We start from the raw sequence: 24,934 nt of genomic DNA, 5'->3' as shown, positions 1-24,934 counted from the left end.
AAAGGGAGCTTTATAAGCTTCAAGTAGGAGCTGACAGACAAAAAAAAAAAAAAAATGAAGCCCAGGAGGGCATAGAGAATCTCTGAGACTTCCATGGTGGAGCTGAGAGACAGAAGGGCAAGGTTTCAGAGGTCAGGAAAAGCTTAAGAAAGCTTCAGGACTTAGCCAGCAGCTCCTAGGGAGAGGAGGCAAAGGAACAGGGATGGGGGAAGTGGGGTTGTTCCAATATAGGGAGAGGAGCGAGTGTCTTAGCAACTAGAGAATTACCAACATGGTGGGGCCCCTGGAGAGAGGAGGGTATAACAGGCTCCAGGAGTCAGAGAGGACACCATGTAGGTGAGTTGGTGAGGAGACACACAGAGTCATTGCTGGTGGAGGAAAGAAGTTGCTGAAGAGGTGGTCTCTAGAGTTTGGAGTGGCTGAAGCCAGCAGACGCGGTGTCTGTACACATCTCCGGAGAGTCTCATCGGCACTTGAGTTGGTTGGAAATGGTAAGACGTCAGGTGGTGCTGCACACCTTCAGTTCTAGCACTCAGGAGGGAGAGTTTGGGGCAACCTGGTCTACAGAGTGAGTTCCAGGACATCAGGGCTTCACAGATAAACCCTATCTCAAAAAAAAAATGTTGAGGTACGGGCATGGCTTAAAGATAAGTGTGGCATCCTCTACCGAGAGAGAGAAATTAGGAAGAACGTTGTGTTTGGAGTCCCTTGTACATTAGAAGATGGGATAGATAGTGAGGAGAGAACACAGAGTGAATGAGCGGAGGGTTAACTGTCGGGGTCCAGCCTCCACACAGGATGGGAGTTCTCAACAGGAAGCAGGGATATCTGGAAGGCGCATAATAAATATACACAGACCACTCTTTGGGTACAAACTGACAGGCAATTTTTCAAGGCTTAAAGTTCCTCTCTTCTCACTCTCTGTTCTTTTTGTCTCGCTCACTCACAGCTTGGCTGCACACACTCTTTATTCCCTTGAGCACTCTGCTTTCCTTTTGTGTGCTCTTCTTTTCTCGAACTCCCACACTCCTACATGCCTCTATTCATTCCCCTTTCCTTCTCACACACACGTCTCCACACACCTCACAATCTCTCTTCACTCATTCTTCACACCAGTTTCTCTTCACTCACTCACTCTTCACATGCTCTCTCTCTCCCTCCCTCCCCCTCCCTCCCTCTCTCTCTCTCTCTCTCTTTCTCTCTCACACACATCTCATGCACACTTCATTCTCTTTACTCGCTCTCCACTTGCTCTTCACATGCTCACACATGCTCTCTCATGCTCACACATGCTCTCTCATGCTCACACATGCTCTCTCATGCTCACACATGCTCTCTCATGCTCACACATGCTCTCTCATGCTCACACATGCTCTTCACATGCTCACACATGCTCTTCACATGCTCACACATGCTCTCTCATGCTCACACATGCTCTCTCATGCTCACACATGCTCTTCACATGCTCACACATGCTCTTCACATGCTCACACATGCTCTCTCATGCTCACACATGCTCTCTCACTTGCTCCCTAGCCTTTCTCTTGCCCGAGTCTTTTATTGATACTCCAAAAACAAGTAGAAAAAAGGACACTGTATAATCATTGCCAAATTAAATTCAAAAGAATAACCACATCACACAAAGCATCAAGAATTACAATTGTTCCCCAAAGTTTCAAGCTTCCCCTATTTCCAGGCCTGTAGCCAAAATAATAATAATCGCAAACTTACCATTATTTAAACTTTAACTTTTGACTTATTATACTTCAGAGCTCAGAGCTCCAATGTCAGCTACTTGCATTTTCCTGTGAAACTCTAATGATAAATGACATGGGCAAAGCTGCCAGGCAGTGGCCAGAAAGAGTCAAGTTAACCCTGAACTCAGTGGTTCCACTGGCTTTCTGCTTCTGCACATTGCACAGGGTGACTCTCCTAAGAATCCCAGTGCTTTGACTTAGTTTTACTGCTATAAGATTTTATGCATTCTATACTTACTTATTCAGGAACCACTCTCAAATGTTGTGCAAAACTTATTTCATAATATCAATAGTTTTTTTTCCTTTTTTGGGGCCATAATGTTGGCTCTAATTAATTTTCTAACATTTTCTTCAAACTTTCTTTGCAAGTCAAGCATTAATCTGGAACTACCATTGTGCAGCTATTGCATTGTTTCCAAGACGTGAACACATTGCATGTACCTGGGCTGTTAGGGCTGTGCTGTGCTGTGCTGTGCCCCTATGCCTCAATTTTTAATTGTTTAAGAATCATTACATCAAGGAACATCTAGTTTCCCTAGCATTGTCAAAAGCAAAAAATAAAGTGTTTTTGTTTTTGTTTTTAAAGAGGTTTGGATGTGACCAGAGCACACAGGCAAGGGGGCCCAAAGATTAGTTCTAATTTTTTCAATAAGTATGCAACATAGACAAAAGGTCCTAGGCAGTGACCCAGGTCCCTGAAGGTTTCTCCCTCCTTTTCTGTGACATAGAGAGAGAGGAAGCAAGTTAAGTTTGGAAGATGTAGGGCCAGGGTCTGCTGCAGAGCCTGTTGAAGCTTATGAAAGAGTTTGGAAGTGGGAGTGACTAGATTAGGTATTTCGTGAAAACCTCTCTAAGCAAAGATAGTCCTCCTCATATCATCCAACTACAGAACTCTTTCGCTCCTGGCCAGGGCAAAAGCAAGACCTTGCCTGTCCACCTGGTCCTGGTTGTTTGGAAAGTTTCGTCTGTCTGTTTTATGTGTACAGATGTGTCTGTGTTTTCCAGTTTGGGGGCAAACATCAGAACTGAGATGTCAGTGGTTCAGTTGACTGTATGAAGGATGGTGGCCACCATGTTTTGTTACTGCCTCGTCTTTGGGCGTGTGAGCCTTCTGTGGTCTAAGTTTTTGGCTTTGGTTTTGCTTTCTCTGCTGCTGCCAGCTACCAGTTACCACCACTAACGGCTGTAGCTGGCCTTTGCTCCCTTGGGGTTCTTCTTTTTCCCCACCTTTTATCCCCTCCACCCCCCGTTTCATCCCCTATCATTAAATAGGGGAGAACGAATGGTAGAGGGGTGGGGGAGAGAGATCCCTGAATCTATTTTTTCTCCTTGTTTCTTCTTTGAGCATGACTACCAACGAACCAATGAACTACAACCAACACCACCACCCCACAATCAACAATCCCACCGCTGACGGGAGCTCTTAGCATCTATAGACACTGAAAAATTCCAGAATTCCAAACATCAAACAATCACAGAAACTATCAGCTGCTGGCAAAGCCACGCCTCTGCCAGAGCACGAGGCAAATCACAGTCAGCTGCTGTGAAGCAGCCCCACGTCCCCACACCTGCAGTTAAACAACGACGTATTCTTACAATATTTCTGTGTGTTTTTAAAGAAACCAAACCTCCAGAATTGTCACTACATCTCTCCCCCTTCTGTTTTAAGCCATTAATTATGATGGGTGTAATGGGAAATTGTTAACAGATATTTTCAATGATCTAAAAATGAAACAAAAGGCTCTCTGGATCCCTCTCCTACTCATTCTAAATTCTATCAGTTTTAATGGTATCATTTCCTGTGGAAATATAAACAAATTCATGTCCCCAACACAAAACTTTCACTGGCTTCATTCTGATGTTAACACATCCTTATAGTACATACGGTGATTTAACCCCAAAGGGTTTTTTTTTTAATTTTTTTAACTATAATCCAGTGTGTCTCAGTTGTTATTCCTTTCTCATTAACATTCAGAAAAATTAAAGTTAACAGAGCACTATTTAGTCTATCTCTGGGGGTCTTCATTCACTCTTTTGGTTTTATAAGCATTTCCTTTAAGGTACAAGTAAATCTTTCTACAGCTGTTTGTCCTGTAGGATAGTGTGGTTTACCTGTAATTTGCTTTATATTCCAACATGCAAAGAATTGCTCATCTTACTGGAGACATGTGTGGGGGCACTGTCAGTCTTGATTTGTACAGGTGTCCCCCTAATAGCCATAACTTCCAGGAACGTGGACTGACAGAATCCACCTCCTCAGATCTCAAAGCCCATTGGAACCCTGAATATGTATCCATGGTATGGAGCGTAAACTGTAGTTTTCTATATTCTGCAAAATGAAACACATCTGTCTGTCAGATTTCATTTCTTTTGTGACCCCCCTAGGGTTACTCCCAGTGGGCAATGGAGTTTGGTTATAGGAAGAACAAGTAGGACATTTTCTTATAATTTTCTTGGCTGTTGCCAGGAGATTGAATTTTTTTCTTTAAACATTTACTGTTAACATGGTGGTTTTACATGAAGCTTTGAGGGTTTTGACACATTTCCTATTAATAATTGATCAATTTCTTCATTTCCTCATGCAGTGGACCTGGCAATGTAGTGGGTTGGCCTAACGCTGCTTGTATTCTAATGTTAATCTGGGGCCCCCAAAACTGGTTGCTCCAGAGATGAGAGAGTCCACATGTAAGCTGCTGAGTGACCCTGCCCCCAAGTTATTTCCGATTGGTAAATAAAGATGCCAACACCCAATAGTTGGGCAGAAGAGACATAGGTGGGGTTTAGGTTTCATAGGCTTGGGGCTGGAGGGGGCCACAGGGAAAGAGAAAAGGTAAGGAGGAGGAAGGAGAAGCTACCATGGGTTAGGAGTCAAGAGAACATGACCTATGGGCTGGCCAAGTTAAGTTTAGAGCAGCCCAGATGAAACAGTACAGAGTAACTCGGGGTTATTGATGGGAAAGTAGATTCTAACAGCACAGAGAGTAGTAGCTGTTCTTGTGTTGTTTAAGGCTTATTGTAAACATGAAGGATGTGTGTGTGTGTCTGTGTGTTTCATCCAGGAACTGAAGGGGCAAAGGCGGGGTAGAAACCTTGGGCCGAGATTGAAATAATTTCCAAAACACTGGCAAGCCTATGTGAGACAGAATATGGGGAATGTACACTGGAGAGCTCCTATTTCTGACTGTGTGCAGCTGTATAAGTAACCAGGTTAATTGTGAATCACCCAGAGTAAACGCAGCAGTTTCTATACGCAGAACAACTCTTTTTTTTTCTTTTTCTTTTTTTTTCGGAGCTGGGGACCGAACCCAGGGCCTTGTGCTTGCTAGGCAAGCGCTCTACCACTGAGCTAAATCCCCAACCCCGCAGAACAACTCTTTCTGCACATTGAGAGTCAGCGACTGTTTTAAGAGATTCAGGGAAACCTAATGAAACCATAGACTCCACCCAGCCCTGATTTCTCTCTCAACTGTATGGTTTTGGATTATTTTGCTCATTTTGTCTGACTTACTGCTTGTCATTCCCTACTCATTTGCATCAGTTTGCAATGAGTGCAAACTGTAGGTGCCTTGGGAGTTGCCATTCCTTTTAAAATGTGTGGGAGAATCCAATTAGTTCTTTTTATACACTGAAGATGTCTGCTTTTAGGGTATTTACTCTTATTTCTCCAAAACAGTTGCTACAAGCTCTTTGCCAGTCTTCATTGATTACCCACAATGACACAATCTCAGCACTGTTGTTGTTTGTGGTACTAAGATTTCTTTTAACCATTTTTAAAGATTTATTTATTACATATAAGTACATTGTAGCTATCTTCAGCTACACACCAGAAAAGGACATCAGATCCATTACAGATGGTTGTGAGCCACCATGTGGTTGCTGGGAATTGAACTCAGGACCTCTGGAAGAGCAGTCAGTGCTCTTAACCACTGAGCCATCTTTCTAGCCCCAGTACTAAGATTTCTACCTGTTCCTGACAACTGACATAGTCTTATTCTAACTTTTATGATTAAATTAGAAATGCTTTCTATGTAATTCTTTAATGTTTTACTTTGTGTGTTAAGAAAATCCATTTTCGGGGTTGGGGATTTAGCTCAGTGGTAGAGCGCTTGCCTAGCAAGCGCAAGGCCCTGGGTTCGGTCCTCAGCTCCGGAAAAAAAGAAAAGAAAAGAAAAGAAAATAAAATCCATTTTTCTCTTAGCAAAATGAGCCCAGGAGAAGAATGAGTTAAAGGCAAAATAACCAAAATATAATCAAGTTTGGGATCTATGCAATCCACATATGTGTCTTACAGTCTCTGTTCTACTAGAGTTTTCTCTCTCTCTCTCTCTCTCTCTCTCTCTCTCTCTCTCTCTCTCTGCTTCAGCTGTTAACCATTTTGGACTGTTTAAGTCAAAATCTCCTTATAACATTTGAAACTAATTACTTAAATATTGAGTAGTTAATCCAGTGGTAGGCCATAGCCACTTAATATCTCCTATTAATTTTTGAAAATCATTAAGAGCTTGCAACTGATCTCTTCTGATCTGTACCTTTTGTGATTGAATTTTTAGTTGACTTATTTTATAACTCAAGTAGTTGAAAGGATCTCCTCTCTGTAGTTTTTCGGGACTATTCTCTATTCTGTAGCCCCCAACATGGCAGAATTCTTTGTGTTTCCTTAAATATCTGCATATGAATCAGCCAACAAAATATCACTCATTTACTGATAAATAAAAGACTGAGAAATACTAATTATTTCTAGTGGTTGTCACAAAATATCGACATAAAGTAGGACTGTGTAACATTCCCTGTGGAAGGGCTTTCTACTGAGACCTTTTTACAGGTTGCGTATTGTTATTAAGTAGCACTGTGAAAGGAAAGCAAACCTTCCCCTCTCCTGCTCATGCAAGAGGATAGCAAAAAAAAAAAAAAAAAGAATAATAATAATCATTTAAATCAATTACTATCAGAGGCCATGATTTAGGTAGTAAAGGAATTCCAGGCTATAACGAACCTGTTCTTAAATCTGTTAACAGCCTCCATTTTCCTCGTTTACTTTTTTTATAAACAACCACAGGGGAATTCCTCCAGCTGCTCTTGTACTAGCTGCTCAAGTGCCTGTAAGCTTTTCCTTTGCTCTACCACACAGGCTTGTCAATCAACTATTTTAAGGGTGGGGCTGTTGGTACTTCCACTGGCCTCCATTATAAATTTGGAAACTCAACCCCTGTGTGTTTGAACAATTGGCAATGCCTGTTTTGGTTCTTTTGGTTTTGCTTTTGATGACCTATATCAATACCTTCCCTAGGTACATCTACCATTTCACTCCTTATTTCATTATGGGCTTTCTCTGGGATTTCAGGAATGCTAATCTGAGTATTCTACTATTGTAAAAAAAAATCCCTTCCCCATAAATGTATGGGTATTTCAGTGACCTACAGCTTTTAATTTTATTTTTTTGACCTTATAGTCCCACACGTTTAACCTATTACACACTTTGATTTATCTGAGATAACTTTCCAATTCCTAAAAACTGGGCATAAACCTTTTGAAGGGCCAGTTCTGAATGCCAAGATTTTTGTGAAATGATAGTCACAGCAGCTCCTGTATCCACCAAGCCTTATATTTCGATACCATTTACTTGATATTTTAATTTGGCCTCCAATCATCTATTTTCCAGAACACATGTTTTCCAGTTCTTCCAAACCCCCCTGCTCTTTCTACTGGAATGGCACAGAAACAGTTAAATTACTAAAATTGTTAAATTGCACCTCTCCTTTTACACAGGCCATGGTTTTAACTTCTCCTTTGAAATCTTCATCTATAATTCCTGGATGCACAATGAATCCTTGGGAAGTCAACCTCCTCCTTCCTAAGATCATCCCTACTGTCTCTGAGGGCAAAGGATATAAGTGAATTGTGGGGCTCTTAGTATCTATAGACTTCTGAAATTTTCCAAGAGTTCCAAACATCACACAATTGCAGAAACTGTCTGCAGTTGGCAAAACCAGGCCTCTGCTAGAGCACGAAGCAAATCAGACAGCTGCTGTGAAGCAGCCCCACAACCCCATACCTGGGATTAAAATGAAAAATTCTTATATTTCTCTCTCTCTCTCTCTCTCTCTCTGTGCGTGTGTGTGTGTGTGTGTGTGTGTGTGTGTGTGTGTGTGTGTGTGTGTTTAAGAAACCAAAATTCCAGGACCCTTACCACAAATAGTGTTTGTTTTGGCTGCTTTGGTGGTCAGGCCAGGGCTTAGAATTTATCTCTGGGTTTTCTGGTCACTCGATTCAGTACAGCAGGGATTCAAATGTCTTTTGAGGATAGATAATATTCAAGTTATTTTAAACTTCTTGTTTAATATTCAGACTTTAATATTTAAAGTTTAGTATTTTAACTTCTTGTCTTCAACAACAGATCCAAAAGATATCTATCCAGACTTTTAATCAGTTGCTATTACAGGATTACCAGCTCCAAGCTACAGAGCCAGGAGTCTGTAACTCCTGATTATACCCTTATAGTGAAGATCAAACCCAGGACCAGGGCCAAGAAACAGAATCCCACCAATCCCTGAGCTGGCCCCCAAATCAGGCCATATAATCCCTCCGTTGGGGAACCTTGCTATTAAGGTAGCAGTCCCCCACGACTGAATGGCTTCCTGAACTTGGCACAGAATGGGGGACTTCCATTCTAAGCAGGGCTTCCCTGTCTCTGCCTGTCTTTGGAGAGTGTCATTGAACACAGGTGGCTGGCCTTGTCTAGAAAGTTACCTTTGCAAGGATGCATAACTTAGCATACATGTCTCACTCTGGCTTCCTGCGCACAGGATAATTTGAGAGTTCTGGAATTTTAATTAAAAAAAAAACAAAAATATTATAAGAATATGTTTTCATTTTAATTCCAGGCGTGGGGCTGCTTCTGACTGTCGGCAGCAGCTGACTGTGATTTGCTTGGTGCTCTAGCAGAGGTGTGGTTTTGCCCGCTGCATATGGTTTCTGCAGTTGTGTGACATTCGCATGGGGGACTGCTACCTTAATAGCAACATTCTCCAACAGAGGGGTTATATGGCCTGATTTGGGGGCAAGCTCAGGGATTGGTGGGATTCTGTTTCTCCGACCTGGTCCTGGGCTTGACCTTCACTATTAGGATATAATCAGGAGTTGCAGACTCTTGAATCTGTAGTTAGGTGCTGGACTGCCGCAGACCACCCAGGGGAGTGTGTCAGCAGAGGGAACAAGGCTTGGATTTCAGGTAGAGAACGGATTCGGCACGACAGACAGACACAAACTCGAGGTGTGTGCTGCTGCAAAAAGCTTTACTTCTTGGCACAGATTTAAGCAGTTAGAACAGGTACATCATAATTGGCAATCATCCAGCTCTTATTCATCACCCCACCAATGTCCCAAAGGAGGAAAGCTAAACATACAGTCTAGGAAACAATTCTCAACTGCAAACAATAGTTTAAAAAACTGCAGTTATACTGCCAGATTTGTGGGCACCAGGTATGCATTCATCATTTACCTTTGTTTTAATAAAGTTTAAACTCTATATTTATGGCCCCTCAGATAGTAAGGGAACTTTTTTTTTTTATTAACTTGAGTATTTCTTATATACATTTCAAGTGTTATTCCCTTTCCTGGTTTCCGGGCAAACATCCCCCTCTCCCCTCCCCCTCCCCTTCTTTATGGGTGTTCCCCTCCCCATCCTCCCCCCTTGTCGCCCTCCCCCCAACAATCTAGTTCACTGGGGGTTCAGTCTTAGCAGGACCCAGGGCTTCCCCTTCCTCTGGTGCTCTTACTAGGATATTCATTGCTACCTATGAGGTCAGAGTCCAGGGTCAGTCCATGTATAGTTTTTAGGTAGTGGCTTAGTCCCTGGAAGCTCTGGTTGCTTGGCATTGTTGTATATATGGGGTCTCGAGCCCCTTCAAGCTCTTCCAGTTCTTTCTCTGATTCCTTCAACGGGGGTCCTATTCTCAGTTCAGTGGTTTGCTGCTGGCATACGCCTCTGTGTTTGCTGTATTCTGGCTGTGTCTCTCGGGAGAGATCTACATCCGGCTCCTGTCGGCCTGCACTTCTTTGCTTCATCCATCTTGTCTAATTGGATGGCTGTATATGCATGGGCCACATGTGGGGCAGGCACTGAATGGGTGTTCCTTCAGTCTCTGTTTTAATCTTTGCCTCTCTATTCCCTGCCAAGGGTATTCTTGTTCCCCTTTTAAAGAAGGAGTGAAGCATTCACATTTTGATCATCCGTCTTGAGTTGTAAGGGAACTTTTGTAACCATAGTTAACTCTTGATAAGTTTGTTCAACTTGTTGGAACTTGTCTATGATCTTTCTAAAAGGATCATTACTATTTTGAATCATGTTAAACAAAACTTTTCCAAAAGGGGGGAAAGGCTTTTCTGGAACAGTCATGTTGTTAGTAACTGCAATAATTCCTCTCATATTTGCTGGGAGCTAATGGATACAGCAGTTGAATTCATCGCAGCCATTGAGTTCATCAGGATCATGTTGGTGTGAGACGTTTCCGTCTCGGAACTTTCAGTTCCTGAGACATCTAAAGGTACATGCCCATCTTCCCACACTGCTATATTCTTAAAATCAGATATTGTTGACAGCTTAAAGTTGCTAAGATCACCAAGGCTAGAACACAGAAGGCACCTCCACCACAAGCCTAGACCCTGGTCATCATCTTTTTGTAGGGAGACGGCCAGGACCTCCAGGAGGGCAAGCCATTCCAGGCACAGGCCTCTGTCTGGACAGAAACGAAGCACAAGAGCTTCACATCACACAGGCTCCACTGAAGTGGGCGTGGCACTGGACTATAACCAATCGGCTCTTTCTGCTTGCTTGATGTCATGACCAATTATCCCTTCCCACCTGTACTCCTTATATACCCTACTCCCCAAACAGTAGACTTCTCTCACTGCATCAGTCTCCAACAGCCATTCTGTCTCCTTGCAGCTGTGCAAACTCTGCTCTACCTCTGCTCCTTTTCTTCCCTCAGGCTGTTGGGAGGTGAAAGTGGGGACAGACACAACCCTCCACTTCCCAGCCACCCTGGAAAGCAACTCTTTCCAAGAAACCCTGTATAAACTCTGCCTCTGCTCAGTTTCCTGCTGTTTCTCGATGCTGAACAGATGCGGCCACTCTCCTGGGTTTCTTCCTGCCCCCAATAAATCTCTTGTGTGGAGTTGTTGTGTGGCTTGACTTTGTGGTATTCCTTGGCTCCCGGTTGCCAGGATACCTCTAATAGCAGAGCTGCCACACTTTCACTGGGGAAGCCTCTCCCTGCCAGAACAGGAGAAGTTACTCTTCCATTAGGAAAACTTCCTCTACAGTGGAACAGAGTGCAACGCTTTTGTAGAGGGAGCCTTATCCTTTCAGAGCTGCAATACTTATTTTTGGTATTTTTTTTTTTTTTTATGTTTTGGTATCTTGACTGAGGCTAAATATTTTCTATCTAGGCTGATGGCCTTGAGAATTGGAGCAATAGCTAATCCCAGATAAGTAACCTGAGGGGTGGGGGCCCCTACATCCCTAGCTGGACAGAAAGTTTAATAAGGTAGAGGTGTCTACCTGGCTAACTTATGCTGTGTGACTTTGTGGTTCTTCCTTGGCTCCTGATTGCCAGGTTAACTTTACATTCTGAGCTCTAACGTCTGCACTGGGGAAACCCTTCCCCTTAGAGTTTCACACTTGTAAGTTTGTAAAGGGCTGATCACACATAAGGGGGAGGAGAGCTGAAAAGGGCTCCCATGACTTATACGCTAATATCTAGGGTAAGAGAAACTGCATATGCACTCGGAACATGGGTGGGAGAGTTGTAGCGCGGGTCTTTGCTATTTTGTGGGTTCTTCTTTTTCCCAACTCTTTTCCCTTGATTTACCTCCTATCACTAATCAAGAGAGAAAGGACGGAGAAGAGAGATTCTTGAATGTAATTTCTTCTTTAAGCATGACGCCTAACCAACCACAATGCCCTCCGCCCCCCACCTCCCAACGAACCTCCTCCTGGGGCCCTAGCATTTATATAACCTCTGAAAAGTTCCCAGAATTCTAAATGTCACACAACTGCAGAAACTATATGCAGTTGGCAAAACCATGCCTCTGCTAGAGCACCAGGCAAATCATAGTCAGCTGCTGCCGACAGTCTGAAGCAGCCCCACACCTGGAATTAAAATGAAAACATTCTTATAATATTTTTGTGTTTTTTTTTTTAAAGAAAATAAAATTCCAGAATTCTCAAAAATGTGACTACATGTGGGGATAGGGATGTTATTGTTTGGTTGGTTTGGTATCCTTTTTTTTTTTAGATAGGTTTTTTTTTTGTGTAACAGCCCTCACTGTCCTGGATGTCACTGGTAGACTAGGCTGGCCTTGAACCTACGGAGATCTACCTGCCTCTACTTCCCAAGTGTTGAAATTAAAGGCATGTGCCACCACACCCAGCTTGGCCTTACTTTTTGTTGGAGCGCAAGTGTGACCTGAAATAGTACTTGGGCAGACATAGAAATGTTCAGGTAACTAGCATGAGGGCCAGAAAGATCAAAACAAGATACAGGCAAAGGGAGCCATGAATACGTGGCTTGGTGTTTGCCGTTCCTTCTCTGCCACACTTGGCACAGAAACGTACACATGCACATACGCACTGTTTACACCTTTGTATATGTATATGTGTGTGTAGTGTATATACGTGTTTTCATGTGTATGTGTTGTGTGTTGTGTGTGCACACGCTCATGTGCATGTGGAAGCCCAAGGTGAACATCAGGCATCTTCCATTGCTCTCCGCCTTAAACACTGAGGAATATCTTGGGTTTTCTTTCTTTCGCATCCTCTGATGCGCATGTGTTACTGATGAGTCCAAAGTGGTTGCTTGCTCCAGCTTGCTTGGTCCAGTCAGCATAATTTCATTGAGATAGTGCACCAATGTGACATTTTGTGGAAGAGACAAATGACCAAGATCCCTTCTAACTAAATTATATAACACAGGGCTGGAGAGTAAATATGACTTTGAGGTAAAACTGGTCTTGACAACTGAGAGCAAGTTGTTTCTAATGGTCCTCATGGACAGAGACTGAGAAAAAGGCATTTGATAGATCAACAGTTGCATACCATGCACCAGAGGTGTTAATCTGCTCAAGCAAGGATACATTTGGTACAACAGCTGCAATCAGAATCACTACCTGTTTTCCATAGTCAACTGTCATTCTCCATGATCTGTCTTCTGCACTGGCCAGACAGGGGAGTTAAGGAAGCTGTGGTGGGAACCGTCACTCCTGGATCCTTTAAGTCCTTGAGGGTGGCACTAATTCTGCAATTCTTCCAGGGATGAGATACTGGTTTGATTCTCTTTTTTAAGTTGCCAGTGGCAACTTTAAAGGCTTTCATTTAGTTTTTCCAACCATAAAAGCCTTCACTCTACAGGTCAGGGAACCAATCTGAGAATTCTGCCAACCTCAAATTCTAAGCGTCTCTATCCCAAATATACCTTCTGGGACAGGGGTTAATAACCGCAGGATGAGTTCAGGGACCCACTGGGGACCTACCGAGTTGGACATTAGCCAAAACTCCATTCCTCAGTTGACCTCCATAAGCCCCTACTCTAACTGGAGGGCCACAATGTCTCCTAGAATCAGTATCCAGCAGACCCTGGAGTTTGATTCTTTCCTTTTCCCTAGTGTAGGAGCTCTTGTCAAAGGCTACTCCCTGGAGAAGGACTAGGAGAAGGCTAACAGTGGAACCTTTAGGTATTTTATCAAGGTCCTCCCTCAAGAGAACCTGGCCAACACTTCACTGTGGGTCTCCAAACTGGAAATTGGTTCCTGGATTGAGAATCTCTTTTGCGCTGATCCCGTGTATCCTTGCTGATTTGTTTGAGAATTTTCCCACTTAATGCAGATGCAACAAAAATTCACTGCGGTTCTTTTCTATTTAATGTCTGGAAACACTGTGACGGATTAGCTAGTTCCAGAGGCCCACACAAATCATGCCTCCATCAAATTCACTTTTCCTGTGCTGACCGTCACAGGTCAGGCCAGTATGGCAAAGCTTTGTCTGTGCTGTTCATGGTGATAACTGTGATCACCTTGCCTTCGGTGACTCAGTGCTGCCACCTGGCCCCCGCTTCTTCAGGAGGCCCACATAAACCCACCACATTTAATTCATCCAACAGAGCATCTCCAACCCTAAGGTCTAGTACAAGGAAAAGGGCAACAGCAAAGCTCCTCAAATGTGTTGGTGCCCCTCTTACCGATCAGTGAAAAGGCTTGTCCTCTGAGCCTTGTCGTCATGGAGGATTAGGTTTTAGAGTGTACCACTCTAGCATTACAATTTCCCTGAGCCTTAGAAGCCCTTCATCACCACTAAGCCAAGAGATTTCCCGTATCTCCAACCACTTTTCAGCAGGCTTTGGGTGGTCCCTGCGGGAAAATAAAGTGTGAAAGGCAAGAAAGAAAACTTGCCTGACTTAGTTTGTGCTGGTTCAAAGTTCTAGAGTCTGACACCATGTAGTTTATTATAAACATATTAAAACCGTACAATTTTGGAAAAAAGCTTCCTGGTGTAATACAACCCCAGGTAGAAGAGGCATAATTACATCAAAACTCAGCTCAAAGTACACATGACCACAAAGATGGGTCTTATAGCTTAAGGGCCTAGGATTGGTGTGGTCTCTTGATATCTCCCCTACGGATGGGTTCTATTGGTGGAGAAACCAAGCTAAAAGTAAAGGTCTAGGAAAGGAAAAGTCCGAGATAAGCATTTAGGGGGATTTGGGTAAGGTCTGGCTCCACAGATAGCAAAGGTCACCAGGTCATTAACAACAGTCACTCCCAGTCCTCTGGGTGCAAAACAGGCATTGATTTCCCTTCTTTGAGGAGACAACCCTATGTGACTAACACGCCTGGTTTTCTTGGTGATCTGTGGGCTCAAGGACTTTGGTGCCTCCAGCAGTAGGCTCTTTTAAGAAATACTTCAGCCAAACATTTTTCACTATCAGAGTTTCCGTTTTAAACATAGATCTCTACTCAGAGAGCCCATATCAATAAACTCGTCCTGATTTCAATTTTATGTTCCTCCAACCATTACCCCACCTTTAAAATCTATTCCTACACATATTCCCCAGACTTCTGCCTGAACGGGTTAGCAAACTCCTAAGTTCTTTAGGTGTGTCACAACGCATGGGCTGTATTTCCACCTCCCCTCTGGGAGCCTGCTTACTTAGCCCTATGTCTGGTTGCAGGTCTAGAGGCAACTACTGGGGTTCCTGAGGGACATCAATATTGTCTGGCATGGAATTTTCTTCAGAGAATGAAGGATTAATTAGCAGATAATGAAAGATTAATTTCTAACTGAAAAGAGAAGCCAAATGGAACCCACGTGAGACAGATCTACTTCTGAAGTGGAAGTAAGACCTAGGAGAGTGAGAGAGAGGGAGATGGGGGCGGGGGAGCGAGAGAGGGGAAGGGGGAGAGGGAGGGAGAGATCCACTTTGCTAGCTATGTTCAAATCTTAATAGATGCAAGAGGCCATGTGGATATGCACTTTACCTGAGTTTGTTCCCAGAAAAGAGACAGACCAGGGTTAGCTCAAGATGATTGAACTTTGGGGTGGCCATATCTAGGGAATATAGGACTGTGGTGCTGATGCTGAGGATGGAGAATGGGGACATAGACCAGGGTTGGACAAGGACCTTCCTGCTCAGAAGAGGCCTGGCTATCTAGGGTGGGAGAAGGGCTTTCTGTCATGGGGAATGACTTTGATCAGGTGCAGAGGCTGTCCCAGTGCCCTCGGACCCCTTGGGACTCTGTAGCCGATGGAGGGCCTCCATCTGCCTCCTCTTCTCCTTGGCCCTGTTGATGGTTGTCCGGAAGAGCTTGCAGAAGAGCTGGATAGCTTGGGGTGAGTCATCATTGCCAGGGATAGGGTAAGTGATGAGGCATGGGTTGCAGTTGGTGTCCACAATGCCCACTGTGGGGATGTTCATCTTGGCCGCATCCCTCACGGCTACATGGGATTCAAAGACATTGTTGAGTGTGTGCAGGAAGACGATGAGGTCCGGCAGGCGGACTGTAGGCCCAAAGAGGAGTTGTGCGTTAGTCAGCAAGCCACCCTTGAAGTAGCGGGTGTGGGCATACTCCCCGCAGGCTTGGGCTGTAGTCTCAATTAAGTGAGAGAATTGACGATTCCGGCTCACAAACAGGATGATGCCCTTGCGGTAGGCCACATGGGCGGTGAAGTTCAAAGCCAGTTGGAGATTCAAGGCTGTCTGATCCAGATCAATGATATCTTGGCCCAGGCGGTTCCCAAAGATGTATGGCTCCATAAACCTGCTCCAAAATCCCCAAGGTAAGCGGAACAGTGTTCGTGAAGCTGCCCTTCCCCTTCCACAGACGCCTATCCCCAATGTAGGCTTTTATATGAGGGCACTGCAGGCCGAATGGCACTATTTACACTTACTGACCCCCACTACCCCATGTCTAGGGACAAGGGACACAGTTGTGGAGTTAAGCTAGGATCAGGTTTGTGGCTCAACGGTCTCGCCTTCTCCCTGTGGAGATTTGAGAACCAACTGCAGATAAACATGAACCCAACCAAGGTGTTCTGTTTACTGGAGCACTCTATGGCCACTTCTGTTCTATACAGCAGGACCTCTCAGGAGGGGTCCCCAGTCAGCAATGACCCTCAATTTTCACCATGTCTGTGAACAGCATCAATATTAGTACTTGGTGTTGCTCCAGACACCCCCACCCAGCCTCACTTACGACCTTGACCCAATCCCACCACTCTGCCTGCACTGCCCGTGCCAACTACCTATGGCGGCAACCGGCTTTATGTCCCAGGTGTACTCGGGCCTCGAAGAGGCTCTTCACAGAAAACAGCTCCTTGACATTGAAGAAATCTGAATGTTGTAACGGCACATCTAGTATCCTGCTCTGGAAATCTGAAAAAGGGAGGACGGACAGACACTGTGTCCCATCACCACCAACCAAAGACTCACCAGTCTCCTGGGAGTGGGAGCCTTAAATCTGCGGAAGAGAAACACCAGGAAAGATCTAGAAGACATAGGAGCATTTTTATATCACCGAGAGGCTAGTGTCAAGGTCTGAGGTGACTGTGTGAGGAAAGCCTGGTCAGCTTTCTTCCTTTAGTCTCTAAAGTCTTAAGAGAAAAACGAGTCGGGGGCCTCATTGACTTCGGCCTTAAATGCCCCGCCAGAAGACCAGCAAGATGGACAGATAAAAAAAACTAGTCTTCGTGGTCTCGAAACCTACCAGGCCACAGGGGTTCTATTCTCCATCCCACCACACTCAGATTGGTACTGGGCTCGTTTGGGGATCCTGCAATGACAACCCCTCCACGATTCCGCGCCTTGACCCAGCTCCACCCGCTGGCCTTTACCGTCGCCGTCCTGAGGCTCGCTGACTGCGGGGACCGGGGCTCCCGTGACCTTCCTTCCATTCTGCCCCGCTGGGCCCGGAGCCGCCTTCTGCAGGAAACCTGGCCAGCGCCGCAAACCTGCGGGGAGAGAGCCGGTGGGGCCACGCCTAGCTCACGTCCCTGTCCTCCCTTCTCGGATCCCCGGATCCCTCCGGTCTCCGGGATCCTCTGCGCTCACCTGCACACTGAAGCCGGGTCAGCACAGCCGGAGCGGGTGCCATGGTAGGCGCGTGGACTGAGATGCCGCAGAGACTCTTCCTGCCTGGCAGAGCGCCTCCCGGGTCAAGCGCACGGGGCCGCAGCGCCGCTTGCTGGCTCGGAGGACCGACTCCCGCTGTGCACCGCTCGCTGCGCCTGCGTCTTTGTAAATGGGCGAGTTGGTACTGTGGTTGGTGCTCCGCTAGGAGGTAAGGACGAGCGGACTCTCACAGCTCGTTCCTTTCGGTAAAATTACAGCATCCTCTGGAGGAGACCATCCTCTTATTCAAAATTGTTTTTTAGTGGGGGAGAGGTTGTTGTTTGGTTTTCTTTGTTTTTGTTTTCGTTTTTTCCTGAGACAGGGTTTCTCTGTGTAGCCTTGACTGTCATGGAATTCACTCTGTAGATCAGGCTGGCTTGAACTCAGAGAGCCGGCTGCCTCTGCCTCTAGAGAGCTGGGATTAAAGGCATGCCCTACTACCGCCCCGTTTATTGTTTGGTTTTTAATTGCATTCTTTTCTTTTTTAACATTTATTTTAGATTTACTGATTTATTTATTTATTTATTTATTTATTTATTTATTTATTTATTTATTTGCCTATATGTATTTATATGCACCTTGTGAGTGCCTGGTCCCCGTGGAGATCAGAAGAAGGTGTCTGACCTCCAGGAGCTAGAGTTAAAGATGTTTGAGTCACCTTGTAGGCTCTGGGAATTGAACCCAGGTTCAATTTGTCGCAAGAGCGACAAATGCCCTTAAGTGCTGAGCCATCTCTCCATCTCCAAATTACACTAAACAGTGATGACGACGACGACGACAAACCAATCTTCCTGACTGGCCAGACATTCATAGAGATCTGACTGCCTCTATCTCCTGGGCGTTGCAATTATTGGTGCACACCACCATACTCTGCCTCAAGTAGTTTTTATTGTTTGTTTTAAAATTATTTATTGTTATTATTGTTGTTAAGACAGGGTCTCGATATATACCCCTGACCGGTCTAGACCTCTCTTCGTAAACCAGGCTGGCCTCAAACTCAGAGAGCTGCCTGCTGGCATTGCACTAGCACTTCATTGACCAGTCACTCTTGGCGTCTGAACCTCCATGTGAACTACGTGCATGGCTCGCAAGCTCATTTGCTATATTTCAACGGTATTTGGCCTGGGATTCCCTAAATTTAGTATCATCTCACAAATAGATTTAGGCTGAGTTGTTGGGGGTATGGGGTGTTGGAGGCCAAGGAGAAGCCATGGCCAGTACAGTAAACGACAGACTAGTGAGGACTTGCTCAGGTAGAGCTTGGAAGCCGCTAATCCCTGCCTATTGGCTGGTGAACTCCCAGGATCTAAGGTTTCATTAGCCGGGATCTACTTCCTAGTGCATTTTGGGATGATACAGGGTTGTTCCCACAGTCCCAGAAAGAGACCAGCGGAACTCCCAGAGGAGCGGCAAGTGGACGCTTGGAATTCCTTGCTTAGAACTCACGGTCTCCTTTGTTATTCGCCCTCTGGAAGATTCTAGACTTGACTACAGCTCCTAGCCAAAAAACTCACAAAAGACTACAAAAGACCATTCCGCCTCCTGGTCAGGTGACTTCGTTGCCTAGCAACAGGACGCCCTGCCGCAGTAGCCACAGACTTGACTGTCCTGGGCTAGTTTCCTGTGGGAGGCCAAATGTCTGAAGAAAACCCCCAAGAGTGCGCCGAGCCGGTGGAGCCCAAGGCTAAGCCTGCCCCAGAGAAAACGAGCGACTACTACCGCATTAGCGAGAAGCTCCCAGACAGGTTCAACAACCCGGGGTGGTTTCATGGCTACAGGTAAGGCCCTAGCTTTGGCCATGCGTGTGAGAACTCCCAAGTGCCTGGCTGCTGAGGTCAAAAGAAGTCAGACATGAACCCTGTGCCCGTGTCACCATTACTATTAGGGTCCTGCTGTCTGAGCACCACAAGAGTGAACGTGTGTGAATGTAGCCTTGTTGCAGGCAGGGGGTGTCTCCAGTTTTAAAGCTTCCCTGAAAGTTATACCCTGTACAGAGCAGCCTGTCTCTCTTGAAAATAAGGATGGAAGCCGTTGACTTCTGTGAAGCAGGTGCAGGCACGTCCCCTTTCTACACAGCTTGCTTGAGGCCTCCGGTGTGGAGAAGAGCTGCTGGTAGCCTCTCTGTCACAGACCACAGCCTCACACACTAGATTTCCTTCCTCCTCTCCACCTGACAGAAGCTCTGTAAGGTTGGAGCTCAAAAGCAGAGGGGTTCCTGAGTGATAGGGGTCTGGAAACCGAGATGTCCCTGAGGTAGCTAACAAACCTGGCAGTGGCAGTCTGTGCCAAGGTTCCACCAAGACCCCTCCTCCAGCATTTGCATATCCTGAAGGGGTTCCCTTTGGAAGGATCAGGGGCCACGGCCAGCAGAGGAGGCCAGAGAGGCAGGCCTGATGGGAGAGGGTATTGTCTACGGGGACATGGCCCTAAAAGTTCCATCAATCAAATTCTTCCAGGCTATGACTTGGCTGACTTATTTTGAGGCTGGATGGGAAACAGTGTATCTCTCTTCCACAGTACCAATGAAGCTGTTTCCATGTACAGGACCAGTAACCAAACCTATGGGAGCAGAGCTCCCACAGCGCATGAGATGCCGGTAAGTGCAAGCCACATATGCCAGGACGAAGTACCATCGGAAGAGCGGATCCCCACGTTGTAAATGCATGGTACTTCAAATCGCAATCGAGTTAGAACAAGGCAGGGCAGAGAAATGATAGAATACAATTTCGAAGCAAAATATATTGTAGAAAGAGAAGTCCAGGTAAACTTGCTTCCACAGTCTCCTCCTCATCAGACAGGCATGCACTTCTTCACATGGGCACATACACCTTTGCAGGGGCTCCCAAAGGCAAATTAGTGAAGCCCAGTGTTCGTATGAGTGGCAGAACTCCTCTGAAGAGCATGTCCACTAAAAGATTTTCTGGACTCAGTGTTCTAAGACCAGATGCAAGGTGTTTCTGAGGGAAGCAGGAACATGGGTTCTGCTGTCCATACAGTCTTTTTTTTTTTTTTTTTTTTTTCGGAGCTGGGGACCGAACCCAGGGCCTTGCACTTGCTAGGCAAGCGCCCTACCACTGAGCTAAATCCCCAACCCTGCCCATGCAGTCTTAAATCGCATTGGCCTTGTCTTGATGTGGGGGTGTACCATGGCACACAAGTATGGAGGTCAGAGGACCACTTGGAAGAGTTGGTTCTTGAGGTGGCTCTCCTCAGTAGTTAAGAGCACTGGCTGCTCTTCCAGAGGTACTGAGTTCAAATCCCAGCAACCACTTGGTGGCTTACAACCATCTGTAATGGGATCTGATGCCCCTTTCTGGTGTGTCTGAAGACAGCTACAGTGTACTTATTTATAATAAATAAAAAAATCTTAAGAAAAGGAAAGAAAATACACTGTACCTTAAAAAAATAAAGAAAAAGAAAAGAAAAGGAGTCGGTTCTCCTTTCACCAGGCTCAGCAATTAAGGACCTTTAGCTTTTTTCTTTGAGACATGGTCTCAAGATAGCCAGAGCTAGTTCTGAATCAGTTCAAAGCTTTGAACTCCTGAACCTCTGGCCTCCACCTCCCAAGTGCTGGTTTAGAGGTGTGCTCTCCCACATCCTGTTTCATGAAGTGCCAGGGCTTTGCAAATGTTAGACATCATGTTCTACCCAGTGAGCAACAGCCCCGGCTTCTGCTTCTGCCTTTGTAAAAGGCCACTGAGAAGAGGCCACTCTTTTTAACGCTAGGTGCTTTACAGCCAGGTTAGCAGGCCATGATGGGCCACAGGCTGCACGCAGGTATCTGAGGCAAGCTAGGAGGTAGGTATTCCCTGCTTCTTAGTCCTGTTCTTGGGGGTTGGCTTTTCAGCTTTCTGACTCAGTCTGACTGCACTCTGTGAGCAGCTCTTAGTATTAGTCTCTATGACACTACAATGGTGGATATTTATTATTATAGACCTGTCAGAATGCACTGATTGTCCCCCCAAGTGTTCAGTGCACAGCTCAGTAGCAGTATTGGCTCAGATAGATCAGGTCCGCCTGCAATACACCATGCAAACAATGGGGGGAGCTGTGTGTATTGGAATGGTATTCAAACACTCCCCCCCCCCCCCTTTTTCTGAGTCAGAGGTTCTCTTGTAACAGCCCTGACTGTCCTTGACTCTTTGTAGACCAGGTTGGCCTTGAACTCACAGAGATCCGCCTGGCTCTACCTCCCACGTGCTGTGGTTAAAGACGTGCTCCATCTCACCTGGCCTTGGACACTATATTTTATGTTCAGTTTTCTGGGAGGTCTCAAACGTGCTTCTTCAAAAATGCCTGAAATCATTTCTCTTTATTTGTACCTCCTGCCAAAGAGAGAAGGCAGGAGGTGAGCCTGACCCAGGGTGGTCCGAGGACAGGTCATCTGACCAGGACACCACTACCTGGTGGAGGTCAGTCTGCACACGTCAGACATCCCCCTGTCATCTCATGATTCCGTCTGGCTAGGCAGATTCTCACTGGAGCTCCTGGACTCAAATTATTCACACTTTCAGCAAGAACTGAGTGCTTCAGGCCACAGCAGGGCGCAACCCCTTCCATACACTGGGCTGGTGGTGCATCACGCCCTGGAGTCTTTTTAACTTTTTTTTTTGTTTTTTTTTGTTTTTTTTTTTTTTGTTTTTTTTTTTTCTGGAGCTGGGGACCGAACCCAGGGCCTTGCGCTTCCTAGGTAAGCGCTCTACCACTGAGCTAAATCCCCAACCCCTACGCCCTAGAGTCTTTTTAAAGCACTTGACAGAGGATTTTGGCTCACAGGCTAGAACCTCATTGCTAAGGCCTAGAGGAGTTGACCCCAAAAGGTCTGTGTGTTAAAGACAGGGTTATTTTACTAGTGTGTGCTTTTGGGACGTAGGACATTATAGGAGTTTTCAGGGCTCTGGAGAGGGATCCTGGGATCCAGCCGGGCCTCTCTCTGCTCCTCTTCATGGTCCATGGTGTTTGCTCTCATCACAGTCACCCAGCGACCCCAGCCAAGGGCCAGCAACCACATGGTGGCTCACAACCATCTGTAATGGGATCTGATGCCCTCTTCTGGTGTGTCTGAAGACAGCGACAGTGTACTTTTATGTAATAAACAAACAAATCTTTAAAAAAAAAAGAGAGAGAGAGAGAGAGATTGCAAACACAGAGGAGAAGGTTGAAGCTTATGTAGGCCCTAGTGGCTTGGCTTGTGTGGCATGGCTAGCAGGGGTAGACTTTGGTGTGTGTGCGTATTTAGGGATATAACTGACCTACCCCCAGGTTAATGATGGTTGTCACACCTGTGGCAGGCAGATGATCCCGTAACTTCTCTCGTTGTCCATGTGGAAAGGGGAGGTGTTAAGTATATTAGATTAAACTGAGATGGTTGGAGCATCTGGCTCACCTTGTTTTCTGGGCTTCCTCTCACCAGAGGCTATAGTTTCTCACAGATTCATCCTCTTTGTCCAAAAAGAAGGTCAGTCTGCCTGCTTGAGTGTTACCACTAATCCTCTTGTCTGTTTGTTTGACTTTCAGAAAGCATATTATCCATCTTCAAATAAGTTTTCCACACAACACGCAGCTTTCGGAATGTTCCGGAGACATAATATGAATGTCTGCCTGGATAAGAGCCTAGTGACTGGGCCGGACAATCACGTCACCCACTACGACCCCTTAAACTTTCACCCCAGTTACAATGTCAACAGGCCATCCATCTGTGACTAAGGAAGCTGGCTGCCTGTCGTCGGGGCTGTCCTGACTCAGGGCTGCTGTAGGGAGCACGGATGCCCCTGATTCTGGACAAGTGCCCCATTCTAAAGGCACGGAGCTCACTGCCTTCTCAGAAAACACTTTTCCTTTCCAGAGGAGAAAATTATGTAAATAGGGCCATAATGTCTTGTGTTCTGCATTTCACACAGGAAGGATGCTGACAGAATCTTTGTTTTATTAAAAAGTTGCCACGGCTTCAATTTCTGTCGTGCTTCATATTTGTCCTGAAGTAGCAGGGGACCCGCACATCTTGGAACCCGAGTCTTGGTTTGCAATGTGGGGTGTTCTAGGGAGTGCCACAAAGCATCTTTATTTGGGAGCTGTTGCCATGTGTGTGACTGTTACTGGGATAAAGTCTGCACAGACCCCAGAGAGTGTGGTGTGCCCCACCTGGGAGGACAAGTGTCCAGTGAACCTCCTTCAGCCACAGCGAAGGGCGGGGAGGAACATATGCCATGTACCAAGGTTGACTATGATCGTCATGGTGGAGGTTGCAGGGTTCCCATCCAAGTCCATCCAGGTCTGACCACATTTAGCTTCCCGGGTTGGACATGCTCTCTGGTCTTTTTTTTTTTTTTTTTTTTAAGATTTTATTTTAAAATGTGTGTGTGTGTGTGTGTGTGTGTGTGTGTGTGTGTGTGTGTGTGTGTGTGTGCCTGAGGAGTCCAGAAGAGGATGTTAGATTTCCTGGGGTCACAGGAGGTAGGAAACTGTCCCAAATGGGTACAGGGACCTGAACTTTATAAGAACAGTATTAACTATCCATCTCTGATTTTCTCTTAACTCTTTTTTTCTGTCAAGCTTGTCAGCAAGTGCTTCGTTCAACCTGCTAGCCATTTTGCTGATTGCCTTAGTTAGGGTTTTTTTTTTCTTTAAGATTTATTTATTATACATTACAGATGGCTGTGAGCCACCGTGTGGTTGCTGGGATTTGAACTCAGGACCTCTGGAAGAGCAGTCAGTGCTCTTAAGCACTGAGCCATCTCTCTAGCCCTTAGTTAGGTTTTTTTATTGCTGCAAGGAAACTATATGACCAAAACAACTACGTGACCAAAAAGCAAATTGGTGAGGACAGTGTTTATCCAACTTATACTTCCACATTCCAAAGGATGGCAGGCCAGGAACTCAAGCAGGATAGGAACCTGGAGACAGGAGCCGATGCAGAGACCATGGATGAGTGCTGCTTACTGGCTTGTTTTCCCTGGCTTACTCAGCCTGCTTCCTTATAGACCCCAGGACCACCAGCCAAGGGATGGCAGCATCCATCCATAATGGGCGGGGGCTTCCTGGAATGATCACTAAGTGAGAAAATGCCTTACAGGTAGATCTCATGGAGGCATTTCCTCAACCGAGGCTTCCTCCTCTCCGATGACTCCAGCTTGTGTCAAGTTGACACAAAGAGCCAGTGCACTGAGCTTGATTAGTGTTTTCAGTGCATGTGTGCTCCTTCACCTGGATGTACACAGTGAGGCTGTATTCTGCCATGTGTGCGTGTGCATGTGTGCGTGTGTGCATATGTGTGTGTATGTGTGCATGTGTGTGCATGTGTGTGTGCATGTGTGCATATGTGTGTGCATGTGTGCGTGCATGTGTGCATATGTGTGTGCATGTGTGCTCCTTCACCTGGATGTACACAGTGAGGCTGTATTCTGCCATGTGTGCGTGTGCATGTGTGCGTGTGTGCATATGTGTGTGTATGTGTGCATGTGTGTGCATGTGTGTGTGCATGTGTGCATATGTGTGTGCATGTGTGTGTGCATGTGTGCG

At 45.7% G+C, this 24,934-nt stretch overlaps 2 protein-coding genes across 5 annotated transcripts; one reads left to right on the top strand and one right to left on the bottom strand.

Annotated features, from left to right (window-relative positions):
- Positions 1–14,227: 14,227 nt before the first annotated feature.
- Positions 14,228–17,508, bottom strand: Mrps2 (mitochondrial ribosomal protein S2). Of its 3 annotated transcripts, none has more exons than XM_017591879.3 (4): positions 17,357–17,508; positions 17,140–17,256; positions 16,739–16,766; positions 14,228–16,067 (listed from the first exon to the last, which is right to left on the bottom strand). In XM_017591879.3, exons 1-4 carry the CDS (start codon positions 17,397–17,399, stop codon positions 15,482–15,484), a joined length of 774 nt encoding a protein of 257 aa, XP_017447368.1. In that variant the 5' UTR covers positions 17,400–17,508; the 3' UTR covers positions 14,228–15,481. The 3 variants fall into 3 exon arrangements, with proteins under 3 accessions (XP_017447368.1, XP_038961294.1, NP_001102046.2); NM_001108576.2 differs by lacking the exon at positions 16,739–16,766 and adding an exon at positions 16,552–16,681 and having other exon boundaries at positions 14,239–16,067; positions 17,357–17,468; XM_039105366.2 differs by lacking the exons at positions 16,739–16,766; positions 17,140–17,256; positions 17,357–17,508 and adding exons at positions 16,274–16,438; positions 16,552–16,686.
- Pierce1 (piercer of microtubule wall 1) lies at positions 17,434–23,521 on the top strand. Of its 2 annotated transcripts, XM_063283480.1 has the most exons (4): positions 17,434–17,585; positions 18,790–19,194; positions 19,934–20,012; positions 22,934–23,367. In XM_063283480.1, exons 2-4 carry the CDS (start codon positions 19,052–19,054, stop codon positions 23,120–23,122), a joined length of 411 nt encoding a protein of 136 aa, XP_063139550.1. In that variant the 5' UTR covers positions 17,434–17,585; positions 18,790–19,051; the 3' UTR covers positions 23,123–23,367. The 2 variants fall into 2 exon arrangements, with proteins under 2 accessions (XP_063139550.1, NP_001100034.1); NM_001106564.1 differs by lacking the exon at positions 17,434–17,585 and having other exon boundaries at positions 18,984–19,194; positions 22,934–23,521.
- Positions 23,522–24,934: the final 1,413 nt, after the last annotated feature.

This window comes from Rattus norvegicus, chromosome 3, assembly GCF_036323735.1.
Source record: "Rattus norvegicus strain BN/NHsdMcwi chromosome 3, GRCr8, whole genome shotgun sequence".
Lineage (NCBI taxonomy): Eukaryota > Metazoa > Chordata > Mammalia > Rodentia > Muridae > Rattus > Rattus norvegicus.
Note: the sequence above shows the minus strand (reverse complement) of the source record. Positions and strands in the feature narration are given on the sequence as shown.